General features: G+C 37.7%; 2 protein-coding genes and 1 long non-coding RNA gene across 5 annotated transcripts; 2 read left to right on the forward strand and 1 right to left on the reverse strand.

Annotated features, from left to right (window-relative positions):
* The first annotated feature begins 1 nt into the window (after position 1).
* Positions 2 to 11,965, forward strand: LOC149051343 (skeletal aspartic acid-rich protein 1-like). 3 transcript variants are annotated; one of them, XM_089213869.1, is made up of 5 exons: positions 2 to 72; positions 2,570 to 4,120; positions 5,935 to 6,353; positions 7,073 to 7,297; positions 7,667 to 8,419. In XM_089213869.1, the coding sequence occupies exons 2-5, from the start codon at positions 4,078 to 4,080 to the stop codon at positions 7,940 to 7,942; spliced, it is 963 nt and encodes a 320-aa protein (XP_089069995.1). In that variant the 5' UTR covers positions 2 to 72; positions 2,570 to 4,077; the 3' UTR covers positions 7,943 to 8,419. The 3 variants fall into 3 exon arrangements, with proteins under 3 accessions (XP_089069995.1, XP_089070001.1, XP_089069991.1); XM_089213875.1 differs by lacking the exons at positions 2,570 to 4,120; positions 7,667 to 8,419 and adding an exon at positions 10,260 to 11,965; XM_089213865.1 differs by lacking the exon at positions 2,570 to 4,120.
* A 1,245-nt stretch (positions 11,966 to 13,210) lies between these two features.
* On the reverse strand, positions 13,211 to 15,796 carry LOC149051344 (uncharacterized). The gene is made up of 3 exons (XR_016188945.1): positions 15,156 to 15,796; positions 14,715 to 14,795; positions 13,211 to 13,573 (listed from the first exon to the last, which is right to left on the reverse strand). It is a non-coding gene; the product is annotated as an uncharacterized LOC149051344 (long non-coding RNA).
* A 4,743-nt stretch (positions 15,797 to 20,539) lies between these two features.
* Positions 20,540 to 26,795, forward strand: LOC149051345 (uncharacterized). Its single transcript, XM_089213887.1, has 4 exons — positions 20,540 to 20,726; positions 23,983 to 24,383; positions 25,111 to 25,332; positions 25,662 to 26,795. The coding sequence occupies exons 1-4, from the start codon at positions 20,678 to 20,680 to the stop codon at positions 25,932 to 25,934; spliced, it is 945 nt and encodes a 314-aa protein (XP_089070013.1). The 5' UTR covers positions 20,540 to 20,677; the 3' UTR covers positions 25,935 to 26,795.
* The last annotated feature ends 843 nt before the right edge of the window (positions 26,796 to 27,638 follow it).

Consider the following 27,638-nt stretch of genomic DNA (forward strand, 5'->3'; position numbering starts at 1 on the left):
CAATCACAGATTTGAGGTCTGCAGTGGAGATGAACATTTACGCAAGTCTTGCATTTCTTGTGGCATTTACCGGTAAGGTTTTTTCTCTCTCTTAAACCGGGCTGAATTTCCATTATTTCGATGAGCCCTGTATGCTGTTTTTATTAGTTGTCAATACGCTTTTGGAAAGCCGATCTGCTTTAGAGTGGCTTCGTGCTCAACATTGTCTTTAATCAGGGTTGTCTTGTAAGTACATTAACCATAACATTTGACTCAGACCATGAAGGATGGAATATATATTACATGATGACTTGAAAACAGTGATATCAGTAAAAGTGGTATCGGTTGACTCAGAAATATTTCCTGCTCTTGGGGAATATTCGTGTTAGGCTTGTTCCAACGGAATTGTTACGGATGATTACTTATACCACCTTCGTTTGAGAACCTAACCAGGTTTTGCAATGTAAGATAAACTCGCTCTTAAATGTTGTGGTTTTTTTTTTGTTTTTTATCTGACCAAGAATTCATCCTGTTAATGCGGTGTTATATTTTTCACCTGTTAATCATTGAGCCAAAATCAGTTTGCACAGCAATTTATATTAGGCGAAACAGGTATGAATTCAAACTTTGTTCGAATACCACTTTCAGCAATTTAATGACTAATATCACGATGTTTGATTATTTTATTGTCACTTATATTTGTATAACAACAGGCTAGTTGGACTGTTGCGAGGGCAGGTGATACTTGAAGCTGCCGAGCAGTTTGTTTTCATTGCAAATAAACCATTATTCGCCGCCTCTTTCGCTTTCTTGGTTCTTGTGAAGCTTAGGAATTACGACTATTTTTTTACAAGATAGAACGCGGGAATCTTTGTGTAAGAAGCTTGAATAACTAAAGAAACATGACTCTACGATTAAACTGCGTTTTTCTTCTTCCCTTGGTAGGTAAGTTCGCATTTGAAACGATTATTATCGACCGAAGCAATATTTACAATGTAGAGGGTTTGCATTTTGTCAAACATTCATCAATCCTCAAATAGCTGATACGTTCTTTGGAAACGAAGAAGTTTTTTTTTTATAAACTTTCAGGTATTTTTTTCTGTCCGAATTAACATGTCAAAGTACTCCGACCATAAGGGCTATTTTTGTTTTCAGTGAAATATGGTAAATTCGTGAACCTTTGCATATAGTAAATGAAGCCATCTGTTCTTTAATGATTTCCTTTTTTTTCTATAGCGAAGTATATTCGCATTTCAAACCGCTATATTTAACAGCCAGTTTTACTTTGTGATTTGTTGGTGATATGGTGGTTCGCATTTTGGAAGATCAAAATTTGTTGTTTTACATGACAACAATTTATTCCTCTCCTTGTCAATTAAAACAAATGGTAATAATCTCTTTTATCCACTCTCTCAGCTTAGGTAAGAATTTTCCAAAACGTATCAAAGGAAGGCACTGATTATTTTTTGTAAGGTTTTACATATCTTTGCGATGTTAGATGCACTTTGTTTTAACGCCTTTTGGGTTAATAAAGTGCAGCAACTTTGCTTTGAGCTGAGGTGTCTCAGTAAATTGATCCAACCTATTGTCTTGTGGTGAGACATAAAACACCGTAGTTCCGGTACCACAATATAAATAACTTCAACAGGGATTGCTTTGGATTTCAAAAATTTAAAATTGGAAGACCTAGATTTGCTGACAAGTGTTATATGTTTACATTGTTAGAGCTGTACAATCAATTGTCTTCAGTGCCAAGCTATTTTCAATTTTATATGACACTAAAATTTTAATATTTATTCAAAGCAGTAGAACACAACCAAATATTGGTTTAGAAAGTCATTTCAATATCATTTTTGTTTCTCAAGCGAGTTTCATAACTTAAGGGAGAACGATTTTCATTTCCTGTTCTGGTAAGAAAAAATCGATTGAGCTGGATCAAAGTCAATGTGCTATTTTTAAACATTTACTATGCAGTTCTTCAAACCAAGTGCAGGATAATTTTATGAAAACCTGACTGCGAAAACCAGACTGCCTGTTATCTTTAATCAATGCACAACGAAAGAAAAAGTTTCTAATTAAAGAGAATGAATGCTTAAAACCCTACTGTTTTTCTTCTGTTACAAATTTCGGTCGTCAAGAAACATGTTTTGCTCTACCATGACAACGTCGGTTTGTTTTGCACCAAACGCAACTTACATAATCATTGATTTGAATTTACTGGTGATTTTGTCATTTCAGTGAATTCAATACTTTTTGATTAAGATAAAACAGAAAGCCTCGCCGACTTTGACATTTTCTCTATATATTTTCACTTGTGACTTGGACTTTTTTTTTCTCCGTATTTGTGCGTGTGTGTGTGGGGGGGTATGTTTTGATAGATGTCATCATTATGGGCTTACATCACCGTTAATGGGCTAAAAAATTCACCATGCAAACTGGCACAGTCAATCTTTGGCAAAACTCTATACTTCGCTAGTTATGTTTTCCCAGGCACTCAATTCGGCGCCAACGAAATGTGAAATCACCCTGTAAACCGCCGGCTAAAGTAAAGTTTGAATAGATATCACATAGAATGTTTTTTTCTTCTTAGCTGCCACTCTTTTGTCAGCTTTTGCGGCTGATTTTAGCGACACAGCATGTGGCGGTATGTGCATCAAAAGTCCTTCGCAGGTCTGGAAAGGTTCTGTTTCGTCGTTGTCGTGACAACAAGAAGTTACACACTGAATTGATTGCTATACCTAATAAAATTATTTGCACTTAAGTAATTCATATAGCTAACGGCCATTTGCAGATATTAAAATTTACTTCTTTATAAAACTCGGAGGCTACTCCGACATCTCAAAGAGCTAAATCTTGACTATTTAGTCATAGAATAACACAAATATCGTAACCTTATCATGAACCAAGCTATTTGATAGTAAAAGTTAAAAAAAATATACGAAGAAAGAGAGCAAGAAGCTCAAATTGGCTTAAGAACTTCTCAGCTGCAGCAGCAACCTTGAATCTCCCGAGTGACAAAGAAATACCTTCTCCTTGCAACATCAATACAGTATTCAGATTAATGATGGCATGAGAATGAAGAAAATTTCAATGAAGGGATGATTAGTTGATTCAGTACCAAAGTCTCCGAACTAACTTCGTGAGAATTGCATAGCAGACGGTAGGGAGAATTACGAATGAGATTTTATGAGTGAAGTGAACGGTTTTGAGCAGCAACCTTGGGAGAGGATTGTGTCGAAGGATTTTGGATGTGGCATCACAAAAAAAGTTTACCCAGCGCCCTCGGCCACCCCTCCACCTGTGGCGATGACGAATTTATTTATAGTTTTGATTAAAAAGTAAACGTAAGTTCAGTATCTTTTTATAAATCTTCAAGTGCATAATCACAGTTTATCGCAACTCCGAAATTTCAGAATTTATCTTGATTACGACTGGCTTCGTAGACTTTGCTTCTTACATTCGGAGTTTTATTTTGCGCAGGCGGGAGGGCAGTGCTCACTGAAGTCTTCTTTTGAAACGTTCTCTTATCCAAGTGAGGAATGCGAGGCACTAGTTAGAGACTTTTCTTTCACCGGCAAATATATTTTCCTGTTGAAGATGTGGAGATTATGAAGGCTCGACTTTATCCATACCTCACTATTTCTCAAGCAATGAAAGAAGAAAATCGAGAAGTCCTGCCGAAAAAAGGAGTCCAGTAAATAGATGAACAGACAGACAACTAATAAAAAAGAAGAAGCTCTAAGTAAGAGAAACGTCATAGGAGCCGAAATCAGTTTGCGCAGCAATTTGTATTTGGTAAAATAGGTTTGAATTCCAACTCTGATCGACTACCACTTACAGTGCGCAGTGACTAATATCACAGCGTTTGATTATTTTGGTGCAATAATCACTCATATTTGTATAACAATAGGCTAGTTGGACTGATGCGAGGGCAGGTGATACTTAATGCAGAGCAGTTTCTTTTCAGCTGCAAATAGATTATTATTGGCCGCCTCTTTTGCTTTCTTGGTTGTTGAAAAGCTTAAGAATTATCACTCTTTTTTCTATAAGATAAAACGCGGGCATCTTTGTGCAGGAAGCTCGGAAAACTAAAACAACATGACTCTACGATTAAGCTGCGTTTTTCTACTTGCCTTTGTAGGTAAGTTTGCATTTGAAACTTGCTCGTCATCGACCGAAGCAATATTTACAATGCAGAGGGTTTGCATTTTGTTAAGCACTAATCAATCCTCACATTGCTGATACATCCCTTTGGAAATGAGAAGCTTTTTTGACCTTTTAAGTATTTTTTTCTGTCCAAATTAACGAGTCGAAGTACTCCGACCACAACGACAAGGGCTATGTTTGTTTACAATGAAATACGGTAAAATCGTGAACCTTTGCATACAGTAAACGAAACTATCTGTTCCGTTATGTTTTCTTTTTTCTTTTAATGGAGAACAACTGAAGATTATTTAGATCTCAAACCGTTATATTTAAGAGGTAGTTTACCTTGTGATTTATCGGTGATATGGTGGTTCGCATTTTGGAAGATCAGAATTTGTTACATGACAACAATTTATTCGTCTCCATTTCAATTAAAATAGATGGAAATAATCTCTTTTATCAACTTTCTCAGCTTTGGGAAAAAAATATTCCAAAACGTATCAAAGAGAGGTACTGATGATTTTTGAGAGGTTTTACATATCTCTGTGATAATAGATGCGATTTGTTTTAACGACTTTTGGGTTAATAAAGTGCAACACTTTTGCTCTGAGCTGAGGTGTCTCAGTAAATTGATCTATAAAAGACCGTAGTTCCCTTACCACAATATAAATAATTTCAACAGGAATTATCTTGGATTCTTAATACTGAAAATTAGAAGACCTAGATTTGCTAACAAGTTTTTACAGGAAAACATTGTTAGAGCTGTGCAATACATTGTCTTCAGTGCCAACTCGTTTTCAATTTCGAATGACAATAAAATTTTAATATTTATTCAACGCAGTGCAATGAAACCAAATGTCAGTTTCAAAAGTCATCTCACTATCATTTTCATTTATCGGTCCAGTTTCATAATTTAAAGGAGAACGATTTTCATTTCCCTTTCTGGTAAGAAAAATTATTTTGAGGTGGATCAAACTCAATTTGCTATTTTAAAATATTTATCATGCAGTTCTTTCAGCGCCTGTATTTTACGAAAACCAGACTTCGAAAAGCTGACTGCCAGTTATCTTTAATAAATTCACAACCAAACAAGAAGCTTCTAATTAACGAGGGCGAATACTTGTAACCCTCCTTTTTTACTTTCCTGCAAATTTTCGGTTTTCAAGAACATGTCTTGCTCTACCATGACAACGTCGATTTGTTTTGCACCAAACGCAACTCACATGATCATTGATTTGAATTTATTGATACTTTTGTCATTTCGGTGAATTGAATATTTTTTGTGTTAGTTCAGTTGTTTCCTTTGGAAAAAATTCGAAAGAGCTTCGAGTTCAAACTATGTAAAAAGTATTCAGGTTATTGAAAACTAGTGGTTCGAACGCTAGAATAACTTGAACTAACTCGAACGTGCCATGATAAAAAATCGAACGAAGGCTCACGGAAAAAATGAGAAAAAAAAACAAGATTGTGATAAAACAGAGAGCTTCGACGATTTTGACTTTTCCTCTAAACATTTCCACTTGTGACTTGGATATTTTTTTTCTCCGTATGTGTGCCTGTGGGTGTGGGGGGGGGGGAGGGGTTATGTTTTGATAGATGTCATCATCATGGACTAACCGGCATCACTTTAATGGGCTAAAAAATTCACCATGCAAACTGGCACAGTCAATCTTTGGCAAAACTCTATAATTCGCTAGTTATGCTTACCCAGGCACTCAATTCGGCGCCAACAAAGTGTGTAACCACCTTGTAAACCGCCGGCTGAAGTAACGTTTGAATAGATATAACATAGAATGTTTTTCTTCTCAGCTGCCACTCTTTTGTCAGCTTTTGCGGCTGATTTTAGCGACACAACATGTGGCGGTATGTGCATGAAAGTCCTTCGCAGGTCTGGAAAGGTTCTGTTTCGTCGTTGTCGTAACAACAAGGCTTTTGCTAAAGCCTTCACTGTAGAAATGGATGTCATTAAGCAACTGGGGGCGAATGGCACAGATATCGGAAAGAATCGATCAATAGATCCTAAAGCGCAAGATTTCACCATGGCAAAACTGAACAAATCTGCTGTGTTGCAAGGCCTGAAGGCGATGAAGCTCTCCGCCAAGGCTCACTTCAAGGCTCAAAAGGCAAATCTGCACGTTGACATCTACATTCTTTGCCAAAACGGAACGATCAAATTCGATGATGATGAGATAGAAATGAAAACTGGCTCAATGAAATTATTCCTGAAGGTACACAATCATTATCATGTTATCTCTGTGACTAGACATTATAATCACGTAGGGCTCAGGGGGAGCGTTACCTAGTTTCTAGATGGTACCGAATAGGACAACCTAAGGGACTAAGCTATTTTAACTTGACTCCACTAAATTTATTTTTTAGTTTAATTGTAGACGAGAACAGGCCTCCTTTTTTCCCGAACTAAGCCACTTTCAGGGAAGAAACTTAGAGCTAAATTAACAATAAAGAGATTGTTTCTAGCGCGGGAAACCTTTAATGATCCGCTGAGTTATTTCCAACATGATTAATCTTACTCAATTGCAAAACACAATGAAAAATTTGTCATCAACCCTTTAGCTTTGTAGAGAATGTCCTTGTTTGGGCTAATCTAGGCATGTTTATCTTTCCCTAAGACAGACATGTGCTCGCATGGAGATAGGAGAAATCAATAGTTTGTCTTTTAACCTTAGACTTGTGACAGGCATTTTTGAGTGACGAACTGGGTCCACCTCAGCTTGGATTTGTTTGAAATATGAACCAGACTGACTCAGAAGGTGGTGCGAGACAATCGCAGAATTAAGTAAAAAACAAAACAAAACAAAAAAAAACAAAAGGACAACGGCAACAAAAACGACGCAATCCCAAATACGCTAGAGATTGAATTGAAAGTCCTTTAATTGTTTCCCTTAGTATGCCAAATAGGTTCAAAATTTGACTTTTTTTTTTTAAGCTTGAAAACTATACTTCCAGTGAGGCGAAGGATATTGAGTTGGGACTCATTGTCCAGGGAAGAAAGGGTCAAAACCCAAGGAAAGACGAAGACATCAAAGACAGTGACGGTAACCAAAAGAAACTCAATCGAAAAATACCATGCCGGAAAACAGGTAAATGCGGCAAGCATTTCCGCTTTGGCGGTGGAGACGATACCGACGATGAAATGTCAGCTGCTAGTAAGGTAAAGTTCTGAGTGAAGTTATTATGCAACAGATCTAAACCATCCTTTCTTTTGGTTGTCTTGCGTAATGACTCAAGAGGGATGACTTTAGCAAATAGTGAAAACATTCAATGACTCGCCAGTCAGTTATCAACAAAACCTTTTATTTTAACGGGTTGTTGTGTTTGTTGTTGTTTTTGTTTCTTTGTTTGTTGTTTTCTGTTCTTTTTCCCGCTGTTTTCTAGATAAGTTCAATTTGAAAGCCGCCTCTTGGAGAGCGTTTGCAGACAATTATATTCTGCCACTGTAAAGTCTGCGGTTTTTTGTTTATTTCTCACTTCTAAATAACAATTTTAATCTCATTTTTTCCTTTCATTTTTGCTTTACTAGTGCAAAGTAAATGGCAAATTTGCCAACTTCAGCAGCGGTGGTTACCCAAAGCTCGAGAAGATCCGCGGCAAGTATAGGATTGCTTTCCGAGTACCCGCCAAACTCAGCAGAAGCATTGAAATTGACCCAGGAGTGACATTGGGGGATGAACTTGATGACGAAGACGACAAAGACGACAAAGACGACAAAGACGATAAAGAAGGCAACGCAGTTTCCGTTCAGCTGAATTTTTTGTTGCTTTTCGTGATGCTGGCAGCCATATTCGCGTTTAACTGAGAACGGTGAAGTTTTACGTTAGGCTTTTGAAAAGCTATATGTTGTTTTTTTAATCTGATGTAACTCACATCAAGAAACCTGTGATAGTACCACCCCTCCCTCCCCTTCCTCGCATTTTTGTTTCCTTTTTCTTATATTCAGAATTCACACATAATACTGATGCTTAACGATGATTCCTTTTTCTAATGCAATGTTTAATGTGAAGTTTTGAGAGGCAGCGAGTGACGAAATAAGGATGGTGAGGTCCTCGGGTGTCCGAGAGCTGTTTCCAATCTCTTCTCGTTTTCTCGAGCCCATTTGCTTTGCTAGCGAAGTGTTTATGGAAATACGTTGAACAGGCAGTAGTTGTACTTGCATGGTCATATAACGCTTTTATTATCCTTTTCAAAATGTAATAGCCTAATAGCCTAATCATTTGTATGTTACACTCTACACGCTGAATTGATTGTTACATTTAATAAAACCATTTGCACCTGAGTTAATTTATATGCATTATGACTGTTTGTAGATATTAAGATTTGCTTCTTTTTAAAACTCGAAGGCATCTCTGACTTCTCAATCTTAGAGTTAAATCTTGACTACTTAATCATAGAATTATACAGAAATCGTAACATATCATGAACTAACGTATTTAATTAAGAAAATTTCTAAAGGAGAGCAAGAAGCTCAGATTGGCTAAAGGACTTCTCAGCTACAACAGTAACCCTCTGACTCTCACGAGTGACCATAAAATAACTTCACCTTGCAACATCAATATGATATTCAGGTGAAGTAAGGCATGAGAATGAAGAAAATATAAATGAAGGGATAATTAGTTGATTCAATACCAGAGTCTCCAAACTAACGTCGTGAGAATTGTATAGCAGACGGTAGGGAGAATTGCGAATGAGATTTTATGAGTGAACAGTTTTAAGCAGCAACCTCACAATTTTGATTAACTTTTTATACGGGGATCGGAGTAAATGCATTTTCAATTGATACAATGGAGAACAAGATAGTAGGTGGGCATTCCTGTTTAGGACGATTTGTCGATTAGTTTTTCACTTTACCGATAAGCTACAGTCAGAAAAAAAAAAAAAAAAAAAAAAAAAAAAAACTTGCCATTATTTACATACGAACGTTCATTATGTTCAAAACTAAGCACCAAGTAGGTCAACAACTACTCCTCGTGGATTTATAAAATAGCCATAACCAAGACTAAAGTTTTATGTTTCTGTTTGAGGGTAAAACTGGACTCCTCAGCACTTGCGAACTTTCTAATGGTTACAAGAGTGATTATAATCCAGTCTGGGTTATGATCATACGAGTGATAAACAAAATCGAATGATTGCGAGGCAGGGGTACATTTAATTAGAAAAGGGCGAAAACGATTGCCCAATTTTGGACAACCGAAAGTAATGTAACCGATTTATCAGAACGGTGATAGAATTGCGAAAAAAATTCACATCGGCAAAAAATACTTATAATGCCATAATTTCAGCTGATGTGTATTGTCGAGTTTTAGACATGACTCGTAATCTCTCCTATCCCACTGAAGATAGGAGAGGATCGGCACCAAGTATAGGATTGCTTTTGCGGGGGGGGGGGGGGGGGGGAGGAAAGGGAGGGAGGTGGGGGAGTTGGGATTTGGGACAGGATTGTGTTGAAGGATTTTGGATGTGGCATCACAAAAAAAGGTTACCCAGCGCCCTCGGCCACCCCTCCACCTGTGGCGATGACGAATTTATTTATAATTATAGTTTTGATTAAAAGGTAAACGTAAGTTCAGTATCTATTTATAAATCTTCAAGTGCATAATCACAGTTTATCGCAACTCCGAAATTTCAGAATCTATCTCGATTATGACTGGCTTCGTAGACTTTGCTTCTTACATTCGGGGTTTTATTTTGCGCAGGCGGGAGGGCAGTGCTCACTGAAGTCTTCTTTTGAAACGTTCTCTTATCCAAGTGAGGAATGCGAGGCACTAATTAGAGACTTTCCTTTCATTGGCAAATATTTTTTCTGTTGAAGATGTGAAGATGATGAAGGCTCGACTTTATCCATACCTCACTATTTCTCAAGCAATGAAAACATTCAATGACTCGCCAGTCAGTGATCAACAAAACCTTTTATTTTAACGGGTTGTTGTGTTTGTTGTTGTTTTTGTTTTAGCTGTTCTTTTTCCCGCTGTTTTCTAGATAAGTTCAATTTGAAAACCGCCTCCTGGAGAGCGTTTGCAGACAATATACTCTGCCACTGTAAAGTCTGCGGTTTTTTGTTTATATCTCGCTTCTAACAATTTCAATCTCATTTTTTCCTTTCATTTTTGCGTTACTAGTGCAAAGTAAATGGCGAATTTGCCAACTTCAGCAGCGGTGGCTACCCAAAGCTCGAGAGGATCGGCACCAAGTATAGGATTGCTTTCCGAGTATCCGCCAGTCTCAGCAGAAGCATTGAAATTGACCCAGGAGTGACATTGGGGGATGAACTTGATGACGAAGACGACAAAGACGATAAAGAAGGCAACGCAGTTTCCGTTCAGCTGAATCTCTTGTTGCTTTTCGTGATGCTGGCAGCCATATTCGCGTTTAAGTGAGAACAATGAAGTTTTACGTTAGGCTTTTGAGAAGCTATATATGTTGTTTTAATCTGATGTAGTGGGGGTGGGGGGGGGGGGGAGGAAAGGGGTGGTGGTACTTTAGTTATCATTGGGAGGGTGCGTGCTAATGACACTCCATGCATGTTTTATATAACTTTTTGCAGTGTATATTTAATTTTTTATAGCCTACTTTGAGCTGTATTCAAGCTAAAAAAAAATGGTTATCCTAGTAGCCATGACAAAAACACCGAGAATTGCCCTTCTCCAGAACCTTTTAACTTTCCTTTGCAAATGTACCACGTTGTTTTAAACCAAATTTGTTTGATCTCTAGTCTGGAAAATGGAGCAGCATCTTTAAAAAAAAAAAAAGACTGGTAGTTAGCAGCGGGATAAACAATGCCTTCCCTAGCTCACATCAAGAAACCTGTGATAGTACCAGCCCTCCCTCCCCTTCCTCGCACTTTTGTTTCCTTTTTCTTACATTCATAATTCCCATATAGTACTGATGCTTAACGATTATTCCTTTTTCTAATGCAATGCTTAATGTGAAGTTTTGAGAGGCAGTGAGAGACGAAATAAGGATGATGAGGTCCACTCAGGTTAATTAAGGCCTGGGTCACCCTGTCTTTAACCCATAATTTCGCAAAATTGAGAATAACTTAGCTATTTTGCGAGGGATTTTTCTCATACTTGGCAGAATTGTGTATCACTACCATCTCCCTCGGACTGAATTGTGGCAGCGTAATATGATACTCTCAACAGCCAAAAACAGTTAATTTAGGCGCCAAATTCGTCGGTTGCTTTCTTGAGCAAATTCCCACCACTAAACACAAGGCAAATCAAAATGCAGTTATCGCTATGAATACTTGAGACGTTTTTCATTGTTTTCCCACTTGGGATGGCTGCCAAAATAAAGAGAGATGTGCTAGGCAGATTAAATCAAGTTTTGTCTCTGCGAAGCTGCTTCCTTTATCATGGTTTTCGCCCGAAAACATCTTAGCCTTTACCTGGTTCCAACCGCCATCAACGAAAGTAATCCCACAGGTTCCTATTTATTTGGAAAAAAGACAAATTAAAACTGTTTAAGAGGAGGGAATTTTGAAAACTCGCAGTCACGAAATTCAACTTAGTGTCCGCCATTTTGACACGCGAGTCACGCGAGTGTTCAGAAGCAATAATTTAACGGCTGATACACTACCGAATACTTATTGGAGCAATCTCAGAAGTAATACAGGCAAACTTTGTATACTTTTGATGGTATTTATTTCTTTTTCTCGTTTTCTGAGGTCTTGCATCTCTGTAAAATCCAGGGTTAGATCGCCTTTGACAGTTCTGATAAAACACAATTGCAAATTTGGGCGGTAAGAATAAAGAACGTTTGTAATTTTATCCCAAGTAGTATCATATAACGAGACTGAATTACAATTTTGGCGCAAAACTTGAAAGTTATCGCACTGATTCCTTGAAACTCTTCAAGGTTTTGTTCCCTAACAACGGTACTACTCGATAACAAGCTAAGTGTATTCTTGTGAAACGAAAATGTCTGTCATTTTTAATTGTGGATTTGCAAGAGTTGCTGTAAAGGAGAGCTTTCGTAAGGTTGGAAGTGCTTCGGTTGAAACTAACCCTAGTGAAAAGTGGAAGAACTATCTTGCAGCGTTCGAGGGTGACAGTCAGGAAGTCTTTGCGGTCGAACGTTCCACCTACGTCAAGAAATTCAAAGCAATTTACAGCTCTTTCCAAAAGATGAACTCAAAAGCCAGGGCCCAGTACCAAGACACGTTTTAAATGGTAAACTGGAAAGCTCTTAATACAGCGCAGAAGAAACAGCACACACTGTCAAATTGTGGAGGTTGTCAAGTGCACTATTATGCCATCCATAATTTTCTCCCTAGTGGAGAAACTTTCAAAACCCGAAAACTTTTAAAAGAGGCCCTTATTGAAAGTGGGGTGAAGACACAAAGTAAAGTGAAACCAACTCAAAAAGCCATTAAAACTGCTGTAAAACACATTTATTCATAAGTGAATGGCCACTTTGAGAAAAGATTTAAAATAAGCTTTACTGAAGCACAAACAAAAGTGAAGGAACTTCAGCTCCAAAAAAAGAAAGACGCAATCGAGAAAAAGTGGCAGCGTCGAGGGAGAGTACGCCAAGAAAAAAATAAAATCCAATGCTAATGTCTAGTCCATCTGGAGGAGGAGTAATGTTTCTAGTTACTTTGCAGTAATTTGCATGCCAAACAATGAGATCAACAATCTTCACCTTTACTTGTGTTGCAATCTAGCATTTATTTTAGCACACTCTCTATAATATATTGCCTTCATTTTCCAGTTTTTTAAAGGAATGCAAGTACCAAATAATCTACTGTAAACTTAATCAATGATACTGAACTTCTTCCAACCAATGGACAGAATATAATACTGGGAGAAGGATCATATGGTTGATGCCTTCTGAGACAGTACACACGATTTGATATAAAGGTTGTGGAAAAACAGTCTGATGCAGGACACCACAGAGATAATGAAGGAGGCTCACATTATGCAGGCACTCGGACATAAAAATATCCCCACCATAATAGGTGTGCAGCTTCAAAAGCAGCCCATTTCCTTAATAATGGAGTTTAAAGGGGATAACAATACATCTGTAACAATAAGCAAACTATTGTCTTGTCAGAAAAACAGTGCAACAATACAGAATGTGCAAAGCTCACTCATAACAAATGACTGGTTAATTATTTCACATGATTTGACAGAAGCCCTTTCACATATTCACACAAAAGGCTTTCTTCACTGTGATTTGAAGGCTAATAATGTTCTTGTGAGTAACAAACATGACTACATCATCAATTTTGGAAAAGCATGTGACAGCTCCTTTCCTCCTACAAAGAAATACAGCATCTGTTAGCCTCATATTGCTCCTAAGGTTGTTAATGGTTCTCCCTGTAGCAAAGCCAGTGATATTTTTTCCCTTGGTAAAATTCTGTTCAAAGTAGGTGTTAAGCAAAACATTCCACTTTTGGTTTCCATGGCTCAAGAATGTTTGGATGCCAGCCCTGTAAGAAGACCAACAACAACAGGCATTATGACAACACTGGCTTCCATAATATCTCACTGAATACTATTAAAGCTTAAGTAAGGGTTTCATGGGCCTGACACTGGGCAAATTGACTGGCTGGGAACATAACTTTTCCTACATGTTGTGACTGACATAAATCAGAATCAAAACATATTTTGCCTGCTTACTTGTACATTTCCCATCACCTCAAAATCTTAATGAAACCTCTGCTTAAGAAAGTAATAATTAACACTCTAATCAGGTAAAGTGACCGTAGCCATGTCACGGCAGGAGTCTTTTTATTGGGCTTTGCAAGGTCAAAATTACAATGTATGTGCATGTCTTTAGCAAGTTTATGTGTGCTCTTGGTCTAAACTAATTTTGTACTTCTGCTTTACGAATTGTGAATGAATGTTAGAGGGACATTTTTAATAATGCACAGATAAGATGGCACATCTTTTATGAGTAGGGCTGAGAAGATAACACATCTTATACCAGTTTGTGTTTGCTCTTGTCACAAAAAAAAAACAGTGCCCCACTTAGGGCAACAGTAAGCACTGGTAATTAATCATGTCTTATCAACAAAGAGAGAAGGCTATGGTCAGAATCATATGCATGTATCAGAACTTTTGTGATGCAATTGAATTAAAAGATACTCCACTGGTGTAGTGGGTAGAATATTTACATTCAAATAGACACATATATCAATTACAAGTTCATCATTGACAATGATTGTTGCAATTATTACCGGTGAAAACTTAAAAACCAAACTGTTGACTATAATTAAAACTGATATAACACGATTTAAAAACCAAAAAAAATGCCTCATTAATAACACCATTAACATGCTTGTAATAAATTAGTTGTGTGGAATAACTGGAAGGACCTCTTCAAGAAAACAAATAGGGATAACAGTAAATAAAACTGGTTTTAATCAAGTAGATTCTCTTTGGAATCTGCAAGGGCTGGCTGGTTTTCTGTGTGAGTAATTAAAATTATTATTATTATATATTTATAGCAATTCAGTAAGGGACCTCGGAATAAACTAACACACATTAGTACAGCTTTTTTCTATAAGTTTTCAAGGGACAATTTATGACAAGATAATCTGCATCTTACATGTCAGCAATTAAACTTACCTAACAACTGCTTTGGGGGATTACGTTTGTCAGTAAATTCATCTGCTTCTTGGAGAAATTGTTTCCAAAGCATTCAAAAGCCTAAATTTTGATAAACACCATAAGTTTACACATCATGATGTGATAGAGGATTTATCAAGCTAAATTTAATTTCAAAATTGAATGGTATATCCACAATGAAACTTTTCTCTATGCATTTGTTACAAAACATAGTACTTTTTTCTATGCAAAAGTTACAAACATTGTAAAACGCTATTGAGCTCTAGAAATGAGCGCTATATTATAAATTCATGTTGCATTGTATTTGCAGTGAAATCAGTGAACATGTTGAGAGCGGTTCTTAGAGGTCTTCGTAGGTTCAAAAGGGTTCTCTTTGGCTTTAAGATAGCGATATCATGGCATTTTTTGAGGAAATGAAGATAGCAAAGAAAGTTTCATCACCTTCGTATGATGTCTTCCTCTAGATTGTCGGATTCACCAGCGAAGATGGGAAAAACCAAATTGCAAAGCCGACACTTCAAAATGGCGGATGCCGTTCACGAACTACGCGATCTTGATTCCAAGTAACTATGGTTACTCGCGCACTCCACGCGAATTCCGCGAACCTTGCTGGGGAGGGCACTGGAGGCGAATATCATTTTTGACCCAGGCCTTAATTAACCTGAGCAGCAAGGCGCACAGATCTCTGAACGCAGGTCATCGCGAGAACACTAGAACTATACCCAATCCGTCACAAACAGAACAAGAAAGCGAGATATTCTTGCTAAAAAAAGGAATGTATCAAGACGTTTCAGTCATTGGCTGCCATCCAGAGGCACCTGAACAAAGACAAACAAAGTGAAGCTGACAAAAAAAAAATCCGTCTATGATAAGATCGAGAGGAAATGGACTAAGACCGGCTTGCCATTCTATAGGGGATGGCTTCGTTCGAGGTCGAACCTCAGGTAAAATTCTCATGAACAATCCCTAACTAGCCAAGTGGACTTTGGAAAAAGTCGAAACTGACCGAACAAGGCAGAAGATTAGAAGTGACCTTGCAAAATTTAGACGAAGACTGCAGGAGAGGGTACAGCTGCTATTAAGCTTAAAAAAAAAATAATAAAGTAATACAAATAAATTAAGACATTTGCATCTCACTTTTCTTTCATATATGTTGTCTTTGCTCACGAAAAACAACTGACTATGTCTTGGGATTTCATCAAGGGAATTTTGCAAGGAGCCTACTGGTCAAATTACTGCTGGCTCATTCTTAATAAGTTTTATAAGTCACGCAATTAAACGCCGGCAACACTAGATCCACAGAGATGTAGATTTATATGTAGTAATAGAATGCTTGAAAAAAATAAGCAAATATTTTACGATCGAAGCATGCAAATAATCACAGAGCTCTGCAGATTATTTTGAAATTGTTATCTAACAGACAGCATGAACAACGCGTTAGCATAATTCCTACGGAGAGTCTTCGGGTCACGCAATTTTAGCTTAGCGAAGTTCTGCATGGAAATATTCGATGGCGGTAAGTGACAACACTGTTTTAATTTTATTTTTGGAATAGAAGCACAGTTTTTAGTCTGATAGAACTATTGATATTTGCTCTCAAGCTAGAGGGCAGAATTTCTCTTCGATAAAAGCCGAAGTTGTCGCACACTGGAAATTGGAATAGTTTCAACCAAAATGCAGCGCGCGACTTTAAAATCTCTTAAAATGAGCAATGATGAGAAAAACAATCAAATTATAGACTAATGAATATTTTGTACCGTAAAAAGCCATAGCTGCTGATTTTAGCAAATCTCCAAGGTAATAAACGACAGGAGAAAGAAACGCTACGATTTTCTCTTCGATTTTTCGCCTACATGCATCTCTCTAAACGTGAAATTTTCCATTCCTACAGAAATCTCGAAAGTTTTTCCCATTTTTCACCTTTCTTGATCAATCATCTTGTATGAAGAGCTAGATAATGTAGGTTTATTTGGTCAAGTGACCGCTTAGAGCAAGAATTGCGTGACAGGTGTAGTTTAGAGAAACTTGTCCCAGTCGCAGATTTTGAAAGGCATCCAAGACAAAAATACAGTAGTGCCCAAGGACTTTTTTGATGGTTTTCAGAGATGAAACAATGGGTTATAAAGGGTAATTAGGATTAGTGTTGCAGCTTTCTGGCAACGGAAGATATTTGACCTCAAAGTTGTCAAATATTTGGATGAATCAAGAAGTCTAAAAACACAGTCGTGAATTTGCCTCTGTCGATTGACAAGCCGTCCATGAATAGACTGATGCTTGCTGCGGACATTAACTAAGGATGTAAAAATATGTGTGCAAACCCTCAGAATAATTGGTTAAATACAATCGCAGTGAGAGCTTCATACAATTTGCCTATTTTGAAGCGATTTCTTTAGTGAAAACCAAGAAAAAACGGGGAGGGTGGTCTATCTCCCCCCGGTAAAAACCAAAACAGAAACCAGTTCGTCTTTTTGAGTTTTGGAGTAGACCCTTTAAACTGGCAAAGTTTCATTGAAATCGGTGAGATGGCATGTAGCACGACTGCCCGGTGCTCTCGTGGACACGCTCTTAACTATAAAAAACTGCGATAAAACATTTCTTACAGACATTTTAAGATTGCTTAAAAACGACGACGTTTCGAAGTCGGATAAACGTCATTACCATGTCCAAAAAAAGATGCATTTGCAAGTTGCAGTCTATACATACCAAAATAACAATGGGTCATAAAAAGCTCTACCGTAAGAAAAGAGCAATAGTAATTAAAAAGTTTAGCAAGTTGAGAGTCCATCTGGATATTTAAATTAATCTTGAGGTTCTTGATGAACAGCATTTCAAAGACTAAACGATTAAATTTTTCCTGGTACCTTCTTAAAAATCTAAATAGGTTTTCTTTCAAGAGGTGTTTGCTACCGTGAGCTTCCACAAAATGTCGACTGCTTGCCGAATATTTGTGCTCAGCAATGCGTTGATAAAGGTGTCGTGCTCTGTACCCGACACAATGTGCATCGCACGGATCACATGAGAAACGGTAAACAACGCATTGTCGATCGCACGGATTACATGAGAAACGGTAAACAACGCATTGTCGATTTACAATTGACGGCTTGATTTCTATGGGTTTAAGATCTTACCTTAATTTCTTGCTCACAAAAACAGGCTGCAACGTAGGGAGAATCTTATGGCTAAGATCGTGCAACTGCTTACGAACTGCATTAGCGGTCACTTGATCTTTGAATGTAAAACTAATTCTTACTGTCCTACCATCATCAGTGTTTCTTTCTGCTGTGCCTGCCGAAGCATTTGTAAAATAAAATTATTGATAACGGAATCAATAGGGCCCTTAAGGTAGTCAAGACGACTGAAAATGGAGCGTAATTTAACACATTCTTCATTAAAAGCCTCTGTGGTAGACGATAGGGCATGGGCTGACGGTGTATCATTGTCTTTAAAAAAGAGTCTCTATAGGGTTTATCGGAAGAGAGCAAATCAGTGTTTGTTGGTTTTTGGTGAACTTGAGTCTTAAGTTTAAAAGAAAATAAAAGGAAATCTTATCAGCTGTTAGAAGCTCCATCGTAAAAGTTAGACTGGAGTGTAAGCTATACAGAGTAATAGGAAACACAACAGCAGCAGCAGTACTAGGCATTCTGGCCAGGATGTCTTTCTTAAAACGGGCTGAGTTTGGATCGTTTCGATGCTGTTTCTATTATTTTTCAATATGCATTTGGAGAGTGGATCTGCTTCAGTATGAAGTTAATTTAAATAGTTTTTTGTAGTAGCCAGTAGCAACATGGTCACTTTAGAGTGGCTTTGTACATGCTAAACATTGTCTTTACTCAGAGTTGTCTTGATAAGTACGGTAACCATAACATTTGACGCTAACCATGAAGGATAGAGAATATATATTACATGATGACTTGAACACAGTGATTGGAGGTGCAAAATCCCGAAGTGGTATTAGTTGTCCGAAAACGATTTTCTGGTCTTGGGGAATAGTCGTGTTAGGCTTGTTCAAAGAAATTGTTACGAATGATTGCTTGTGCCGTCCTCCGTTTGAGAACCTAGCCAAGTTTTGCAATGTAAGATAAACTCAGGAGAAGTGATTTAGAAAAACATATAAGTATAAAAAACGGCGATAAAACATTTCCTTCAAACATTTAAGAAGTTGGATAAACGTCATTATCAAGTCAAAAAAAAAAAAATTTGCAAGTTGCAGTCTATACATACCAAAATAACAATGGGTCATAAAAAGTTCTACCGTAAGAAAAGAACAATAGTAATTAAAAAGTTTGGCACGTATGCAGTCTGTCTGGATATTTAAATTAGGCTTATGATTCTTGATGAACGTCATTCCAAAGACTAAACGATTAAATTTTTTCTGGTACCTTCTTTAAACTCTAAATTGGTTTTCTTTCAAGAGGTGGTTGCTACCGTGAGCTTCCACAAAATGTCGACCGCTTGCCGAATATTTGTGCTCAGCAATGCGTTGATGAAGGTGTCGTGCTGTGTACCCGACACAATGTGCATCGCACGGATCACATGAGAAACGGTAAACAACGCTTTGTCGATTTACAATTGGCGGCTTGAATTCTTTGTGTTTAAGATCTTGCCCTAATTTCTTGCTCACAAAAACAGGCTGCAACGTAGGGAGAATCTTATGACTAAGATCGCGCAAATGCTTCCGAACTGCATTAGTGTTCACTTGACCTTGAATGGAAGACTTATTCTTATTGTCCGACTATCATCGCTGTTTCTTTCCTCTGTGCCTGCCGAATAATTTCTAAAAATAAAACTGCTGATAGTGGAATCAATAAGGCCCTTAGGGTAGCAAGACGACTGAAAATGGGGCGTCATTTGACACATTTTCCATTGAAAACCTCTGTGGTAGACGATAGGCTCAGTGTATCACTGTCTTTAATAAAGAGTCTTTATGGCGTTTATCGGTGTGACTGTGGAAGCGTAAGAGCAAATCAGTGTTTGTTGGTTTTCGTAAACTTGAGTTTCAAGTTTAGTTCCGTTCTCGACAATTTCAATGCCGATAAAAGGAAATCTTATTAACAGTGAGAAGCTCCATCGTAAAAGTTAGACTGGAGTGTAGGCTATACAGAGTAATAAAAAGCACAACAGCAGCAGCAGCACTAGGCATTCTGACAAGGGTGTCGTCGACGTACCTCTTGTACAGAGGGGTATCAAGTCATCGCGCGTAAGTATTTCTTCAAGATGACACATGAAGACATTGGCCATTTGAGGGTCATGGGGGGAACCCATATCCACACCATCTGTTTGTTCGTAATGTTGGCCATTTAACTGAAAAAGCTGATTTGTCGTGGCAATTTTGAGTAGTTTAGCGAGCTGATCCTTTTGCAGACTAAGGCCATTGTTTTTGTTGAACCAATCATCTAGGAAGTCTTTGTTGACCAAATAACCCTCATAAACAGTGGAAGTTTGAAAGAAATAGGTAAGATGGCATTTGTCGAGTCTGCCCGTTCATCCCGTGAACAGACTCCTAAATCATTAGCTCAAAATGAAATTAAAGGAATATTTTTTTCTTTCGTGTTCTCTTGAGCTAAGGGCAAAGGAAGAAGCCTTGTTTAAGAAGACTGTGAAAGAAAAAGTTAATAAATGAATGCACAAGTGATCAAAATACATTGTGCACTCAAAAGCCGTATTGTTAGACCATCAAATCCAAATTGAAATATATTTAACTTTCACAGAGAGTGCGAATGGAAACAAATTTGCTCACAAAAAAGCTGGCCTGCACGGATCAAAGGATTTGCAGGTGTTAATTCTGTTTTTGTGTTGATAACAGCTTCCCGTGACAACTTCTTTTCAGTTGCAAATTAGGTGTAACTCGAGATGTTCCACCGTGTCTGTTGAGATAAATTACCACGCCTTCCTCCAATCAGGTGTGAAGTTTATTAACCCGGGCTCTAAGGTTTGGTTTAGCAATCCCTGATTTGAAGTCTGCAATGAAGATGAACATTCACACAAGTCTCGTATTGTTTGTCTCATCTACTGGTAAGTTTTTTACTCTTTCTTAAAACGGGCTGAGTTTGGATCGTTACGATGAGCCCTGTATGCTGTTTCTATTTGTTGTCAATATGCTTTTGGAGAGTGGATCTGCTTCAGTATAAGGTTAATCTAAAAAGTTTTATTTAGTAGCCAGTAGCAACATGGTCACTTTAGAGTGGCTTTGTACGTGCTTAACATGGTCTTTAACCAGAGTTGTCTTGATAAGTAGGGTAACCATCACATTTGACGCAAACAATGAAGGATAGAGAAGGATAGAGAATATATATTACATGATGACTTGATAACATTGATTGGAGGTGCAAAGTCCGAGAAAGATTTTCTGGTGTTGGGGAATGGTCGTGTTAGGCTCGTTCAAACGAATTATTACGAATGATTGCTTGTACCCTCCTCCGTTTGAGAACCTAGACAAGTTTTGCAATGTAAGATTAACTCATAAGAAGTGATTTAGGAAAACATTTAACGATCAAAAACTGCGATAAAAGATTTCTTAAAAACATTTTAAGATTGCTAAAAAACGACGACGTATCGAAGTCGGATAAACGCCATTATCAAGTCCCAAAAAGAAAATATTTGCAAGTTTCAGTCTATACATACCAAAATAACAATGTGTGATAAAAAGCTCTACCGTAAGAAAAGAACAATAGTAATTAAAAAGTTTGACACGTATGGAGTCTGTCTGGATATTTAAATTAGGCTTGAGATTCTTGATGAACATCATTTCAAAGACTAAACGATTAAATTTTTCCTGGTACCTTCTTAAAACTCTAAATTGGTTTTCTTTCAAGAGGTGGTTGCTATTGTGAGCTTCCACGAAATGTCGACCGCCTGCCGAATATTTGTGCTCAGCAATGCGTTGATGAAGGTGTCGTGTTGTGTACCCGACACAATGTGCACCGCGTGGATTACATGAGAGACGGTAAACAAGGCATTGTCGGCTTGATTTCTTTGTGTTTAAGATCTTGCCCTAATTTCTTGCTCACAAAAAAAAGGCTGCAACGTAGGGAGAATCTTATGGCTAAGATCGCGCAACTTCTTCCGAACCGCATAAGCGGTCACTTGATCTTTGAATGGAAGAGTAATTCTTACTGTGCTACTATCATCGGTGTTTCTTTCCGCTGCGCCTGCCGAAGCATTTCTCAAAATAAAACTATTGATAGCGGAATCAATAAGGCCCTTAGGGTAGCAAGGCGACTGAAAATGGAGCGTAACTTGACACATTCTATATTAAAAGTTTCTGTGGTAGGGCATGGGCTCAGTGTTTATCGGTGTGATTGTGGAAGTGTAAGAGCAAATCAGCGTTTGTTGTTTTTCGTAAACTTGAGCTTCAAGCTTAGTTCTGTTCTTGACGATTTCAATGTGGATAAAAGAGATCTCATTTACAGTGGAAAGCTCTATCGTAAAAGTTAGACTGGAGTGTAGGCATTACAGAGTAATGAAAGAGACCAATATGGCTTCATCATTCATAGAATGAGTACGAATCTCATCAGCAAAGGCAAAGGCGTCAGTGATTGTATACTCATTTATGGAAAGCGGTTTCAGCTTTTCTTCAAGCCACTCAGCCAGATTGTCATTGTAGGTTTCGGTTGATGATAAAATAGGCCTCCTGCCCAGGGTGGCTTTGTGAGTCTTAGATGGGCCATAAAGATAAGCGAGCCTGGAAATCTTTGTTCAAAGTGAATTAGCAATTTCTTTAAACAAAATTCGATGTAAAGTTTCTTGCAACTCTTTCTCTTTTTGAAGGAGAGGGTGTAAATGCTTAAATGGTCGTCCAAGCATTTTTGCCGGTCGCTTGTTATCAAAGTGTGAAAATTTAGAGGTTTTTGTCTAATTACTATTGTTCTTTTGTCACGGTATAGCTTTTTATCGCCCATTGTTTATTTGGTATAGAGAGACTGCAACTTACAAATATTATTTTTTGACTTGGTAAAAACGTTTAGCCAACGTTGAAACGTCGTCAGTTTTAGCAATCTCAAAATGTTTTGGGAAATTTTCATCGCAATTTTCAAATAAACTTGGTCCTAAATGTTGTGGGGTTTTTTTTTGTTTGCTCTCTGACAAAAAATTCATCCTGTTAGATGCGTTATATTTTTCACCTGTTAATCATTTAGCCAAAATCAGTTTGCACAGAAATCTATATATGGTGAAATAGGTATAAATTCAAACTCTGTTCGAATATCACTTACAGCAAGTTATTAATGACTAATATCACAGCGTTGGATTAATTTGTTATTACTTATATTTGTATAAGAATAGGCTAGTTGGACTGTTTCGAGGGCAGGTGATACTTGAGACAAAGCAGTTTCTTTTCAGTTGCAAATAAACTATTTTTCGCCGCCTCTTTCGCTTTCTCCGGTTCTTGTGAAGCTTAAAATTACTACGATTGAATACTATGGAGCTGTACAATCCATTGTCTTCAGTGCCAACTCATTTTCAATTTGGAATGACACTAAAATTTCAATATTTATTCAACGTAGTACAATTAAACCAAACGTCGGTTTCGAAAGTCATCTCACTATCATTGTAAGAAAAAATCGATTAAGCTGGATCAAAGTCAATGTTCTATTTTTAAATATTGGTCATGCGTTCTTTCAGCGACTTTTAAACAAAGCAAGTGCAGGGTAATATTACGAAAACCCGACCCCAAATACAACTCACATGATCATTGATTTGAATTTACTGATGGCTTTGTCATTTTAGTGAATTGAATATTTTTTGTTAGTTTTACGTTAAGTTGTTTCCTTTAGAAAAAAATAAAGTGTAGTCGAGTTCAAACTATGTAAAAAGTATTTAGATTATTGCAAACTAGTGGTTTGAACGATGGAATAACTTGAACTAACTCGAACGGGCCATGGGTGTGATGAAAAAAATCGAACGAAAGCTGTCGAAAAACAAAACAAAACAAAACAAACAGATGGTGATAAAACAGAGACCTTCGACGATTTTGAATTTTTCTTTATGCGTCAGTTCCACTTGTGACCTGGACGTTTTTTTTTCCCTGTATGTGTGTGTATGTGGGCATGTATTTGATAGATGTTATCATAATGAGCTTACATCTCTGTAGTGGGCTCAAAAATTCACCATGCAAACTGGAACGGTCAATCATTGGCAAAACTCCATAATCCGCTCGTTATGTTCTCCCGGGCACTCAATTTGGCGTCAACGAAATATAAAATCACCTTGTAAACCGCCGGCTGAGGTAATGTTTGAGTATATATAACACATAACGTTTTTTTTTTCTCAGCTGCCAATCTTTTGTCAGCTGTTGCGGCTGATTTTAACAGCGAAACATGTGGCGGTATGTGTCTGAAAGTCCTTAGCAGGTCTGGAAAGGTTCTGTTTCGTCGTTGTCGTAACAACAAGAATTTTGCCAAAGCCTTCACTGTAGAAATGGACGCCATCAGGCGAGAAGAGGGCGATGAGATCGATGAATTAGTCCCTAAATTTCAAGATTTCACCTTCTCAGAACTGGAGTCCACTACGTTGCAAAATTTGAAGGCAAAAAAGCTCTCCGCCACGGCCTACTTCAAAGCTCAAAAGGCATATCTGCACCTTGACATCTACACCCTTTGCGAAGACGGAGTGATCAAATTCGATGATGAAAAGATTGTATTGAGAAATGGCTCAATGAAATTATTCCTGAGGGTACGCACTCATTTTCCGTGAAATTTAAGCTTTTTTTTTTTATAATCTATAATGTTATCTCTGTGACCAGACATCATGATCACGTAGGGTTTATCGGGACCATAAACTACTTTCGAGATGGTACTGAATGGACAACTTAAAAGACTAGGCTATTTTAACTTGACTCCACTGGATTTATTTTTTAATTTGAGACGGGAACGGAAGTTATTTTTTTCCGAAGTATACCACTTCCAAGGAAAATTTTTTAGTTAAATTTACGGTGAAGAAATTGATTCCAGCGCAGGAAACCGTTAATGATCTGCTGAGTTGTTTCCAATATGATTCATTTTACTCAAAACACGATCAAAATTTGTTAGCAGTCCCTTAGCGACATTTTTTGGGCTAATCTAGGGCAATCTAGGCATATTTATGTTTCCCTGAGACAGACATGTGCTCTAGACTTATGGGGATAGGATAAAATCAATAGTTTGTCTGTTTACCTTAGACTGGTGACAGGCACCTTTGAGTAACGAATTGGATCCACCCCAGCTTGGATTTGTTTGAAATATTAACCGGACTGACGCAGCTGGTGGAGTAAAAACAAACAAAAACAAACAAACAGCAACAACAATAACAACAAAACAAAAAGCATCGCAATCCGAAATACTCTCGACATTTGATAGAAAGTCATTTTAATTATTTCACTTTATGAGCCAAATAACTTCAAAATCTAACTGTTTTTTTACAGCTTGAAGACTATCTTCCCAGTGGGACGAATGATATTGTGCTTCCACTCATTGTCCGGGGAAGATTAGGTCAATACCCAACTAAAACCGAAGAAATCGAGTCCGATGACGAACGACACGAACTTACTCGGAATATACCATGTTGGAGTAGAGGTAAATGCGGCCGGCATTTCCGCTTTGGGGACGGAGACGGTACCGATGATGAAATGTCATTTGCTTCCAAGGTAACATTCTAAATGAATCATTATGCAAAAGATCTAAACCACCCTTCTGTTGGTTGACCTGCGTAAAAACCTAAGTGGCATGACTTTAAGAAACCGTAAAAATATTCATTGAATCGTTAGTCAGTGATCAACAAAACCTTTTAGTTTGCCAGGTTGTTGTGTTTGCTGTTGTTTTCGTTGTTGCTGTTCGTTTTTTGGTGTATTCTAGATAAGTTCAATTTGAAAACCACCTCCTGAGATCGTTCGCACATAGCATATTCTGCCATTGTAAAACCTGCGCTTTTTTTATTTCTAACTTATGACGATCCTAATTTCATTTGTTTCACTAGTGCAACGTAGATGGCAAATTTATCCACTTCAGAGACAAGGTAAGGAAGATTGGCAGCAGGTTTATGATTTATCTCCAAATACCCGCCAATTTAAGCAAAAGCATTAAAATCGACCCAGGAGTGACATTGGGGGATGAATTTTATTACGAAGACGATAACGATGATAAAGACGATAACGATGATAAAGACGATAAAGTATGCAATGCAATTTCTGTTCAGCTGAATTTCATGTTGCTTTTCATGATGCTGGCGGCCATATTCGCGTTCAACTGAGAACAGTAAAGTTTTTCGTCAGGCTTTTGAAAAGCTGCGTATGTTGTTTTAATGTGATGTAGTGGTGGGAGGGGAGAGAGGGAAGGGGTACTCTAGTTATTATAAGGAGAGTGTGTGCTAGCTACACTCCATGCACGTATTATAAACCTCTTTGCGACGTATACTTTATTTTCATGGCCTACTTTGAGCTGTATTCAAGCCCAAAAGAGTGCTTACGTTAGCTACCATGTTAGAAATCACCAACAATTGCTCTTGGAAAACTTTTCCACAACCTTTGAAGTTTTCTCTGGAGATTTATCACATTGTTTTAAGCCAAAATTGTAAGATTTCTAGTCTGGAAAATGGAGCAGCATCTTTTGAAATAATACTGGTAGTTAGCAGCGGAATAAACAAAGCCTTGCCTAGCTCATATTAGATACCTGTGATGGTACCACCCCTCCCTCCCCTTCCTCCTATTTTGTTTCTATGTTGCCATATTCAGAATTCCCACATGGTACTGATGTTTAAAAATGTATTCCTTTCTCTGATGCAATAGTTAATGTGAAGTTTTAAGGGGCAGCGAGTGAGGAAATAAAGATGGTGAGGTCCTGAGGTGCCCAAGAGCTGTTTCCAGTCTCTTCTCCTTTTCTCTAGCCCATTCGCTTTGCTAGCAGCTTAGATAATTTGTTTTTTAGATTATTTGCATAATCATGGTGTTTATGGAAAAACAATGAACGTACAACAGTTGTACCTGCATAGTTATATAACATTTTTAATATCCTTTCCAAAGTGTAATGGCTTAGTAGCTTAGTCATTAGTATGTTACACTCTACGCACTGAATTGATTGTTTTACTCAATAAAATCATTTGCACTGAGGTTAATTCATATAGTTAATGGCTGTTTGCAGATATTAAAACTCGAAGGCTTCTCTGACACCTCAAACACAGAGCTAAATCTTGAATATTTAATCATAGAATGATATAAATATCGTAACTGTATCACGAACCAAGGTATTTGATGAAGAAAATTGCCAAAAAATTTGAAAAAGCGGAGCAAGAAGCTTAAATTGGCTAAAGAACTTCTCAGCTACAGCAGTAGCCCTCTGACTCTCACAAGTGACAATTAAATAACTCCTCCTTGCTACATCAATATAGTATTCAGATTAATTAAGGCATGAGACTGAAGAAAATTTCAGCGAAGGGATAATTTGTTGATTCAAAACCAGTCTCCAACTGACTTCGTGAGAATTGTATAGAAGACGGTAGAGGGAGAATTGCAAATGAGATTTTATGAATGAACAGTTTTAAGTAGCAACCTTGCAATTTCGATGAACTTTTCCTATTTTAGCATCTATCTCGACTCTGACTGGCTTCATAAACTTTGCTTCTTACATTCGGGGTTTTATTTTGTGCAGCCGGGTGGGCTGTGCTTGTCGAAGTCGTCTTTTGAAACGTTCTCTTTTCTAAGTGAGGAATGCGAGACACTAATCAGAGACTTTCCTCTCGCTTGCAAATAAGTGTACAGACATTAGCATAGAAAACTTCGCCTCTGTCTTGATTTTTGGTAGCCTATTGACTTATTCCCAATCGAGACTCAAGTCTGACGCTGGCTGATGCTGACGAGACGCATAATTTTGCTTACAGCGGTAAGTAGCCTACTTCTCGAAAGCTAAAATATATTTTCACAAAAAAACTACACCACAATTATTAGTGCCTCGCGTGGGT

Source organism: Pocillopora damicornis, chromosome 1, assembly GCF_964200805.1.
Source record: "Pocillopora damicornis chromosome 1, jaPocDami1.2, whole genome shotgun sequence".
Classification (NCBI taxonomy): Eukaryota; Metazoa; Cnidaria; class Anthozoa; order Scleractinia; family Pocilloporidae; genus Pocillopora; species Pocillopora damicornis.

What these genes read in the sequence shown, in the direction of transcription:
- LOC149051343 (XM_089213869.1), top strand. Translation starts at nt 4,078, where the DNA reads ATGACTCTACGATTAAGCTGCGTTTTTCTACTTGCCTTTGTAG. An exon ending in TTTTCTACTTGCCTTTGTAG is followed by an intron (nt 4,121 to 5,934) that starts GTAAGTTTGCAT and finishes TTTTCTTCTCAG; the next exon opens with CTGCCACTCTTTTGTCAGCT. An exon ending in AAATGTCAGCTGCTAGTAAG is followed by an intron (nt 7,298 to 7,666) that starts GTAAAGTTCTGA and finishes TTGCTTTACTAG; the next exon opens with TGCAAAGTAAATGGCAAATT.
- LOC149051345 (XM_089213887.1), top strand. Translation starts at nt 20,678, where the DNA reads ATGAAGATGAACATTCACACAAGTCTCGTATTGTTTGTCTCATCTACT. An exon ending in CAATGAAATTATTCCTGAGG is followed by an intron (nt 24,384 to 25,110) that starts GTACGCACTCAT and finishes GTTTTTTTACAG; the next exon opens with CTTGAAGACTATCTTCCCAG. An exon ending in AAATGTCATTTGCTTCCAAG is followed by an intron (nt 25,333 to 25,661) that starts GTAACATTCTAA and finishes TTGTTTCACTAG; the next exon opens with TGCAACGTAGATGGCAAATT.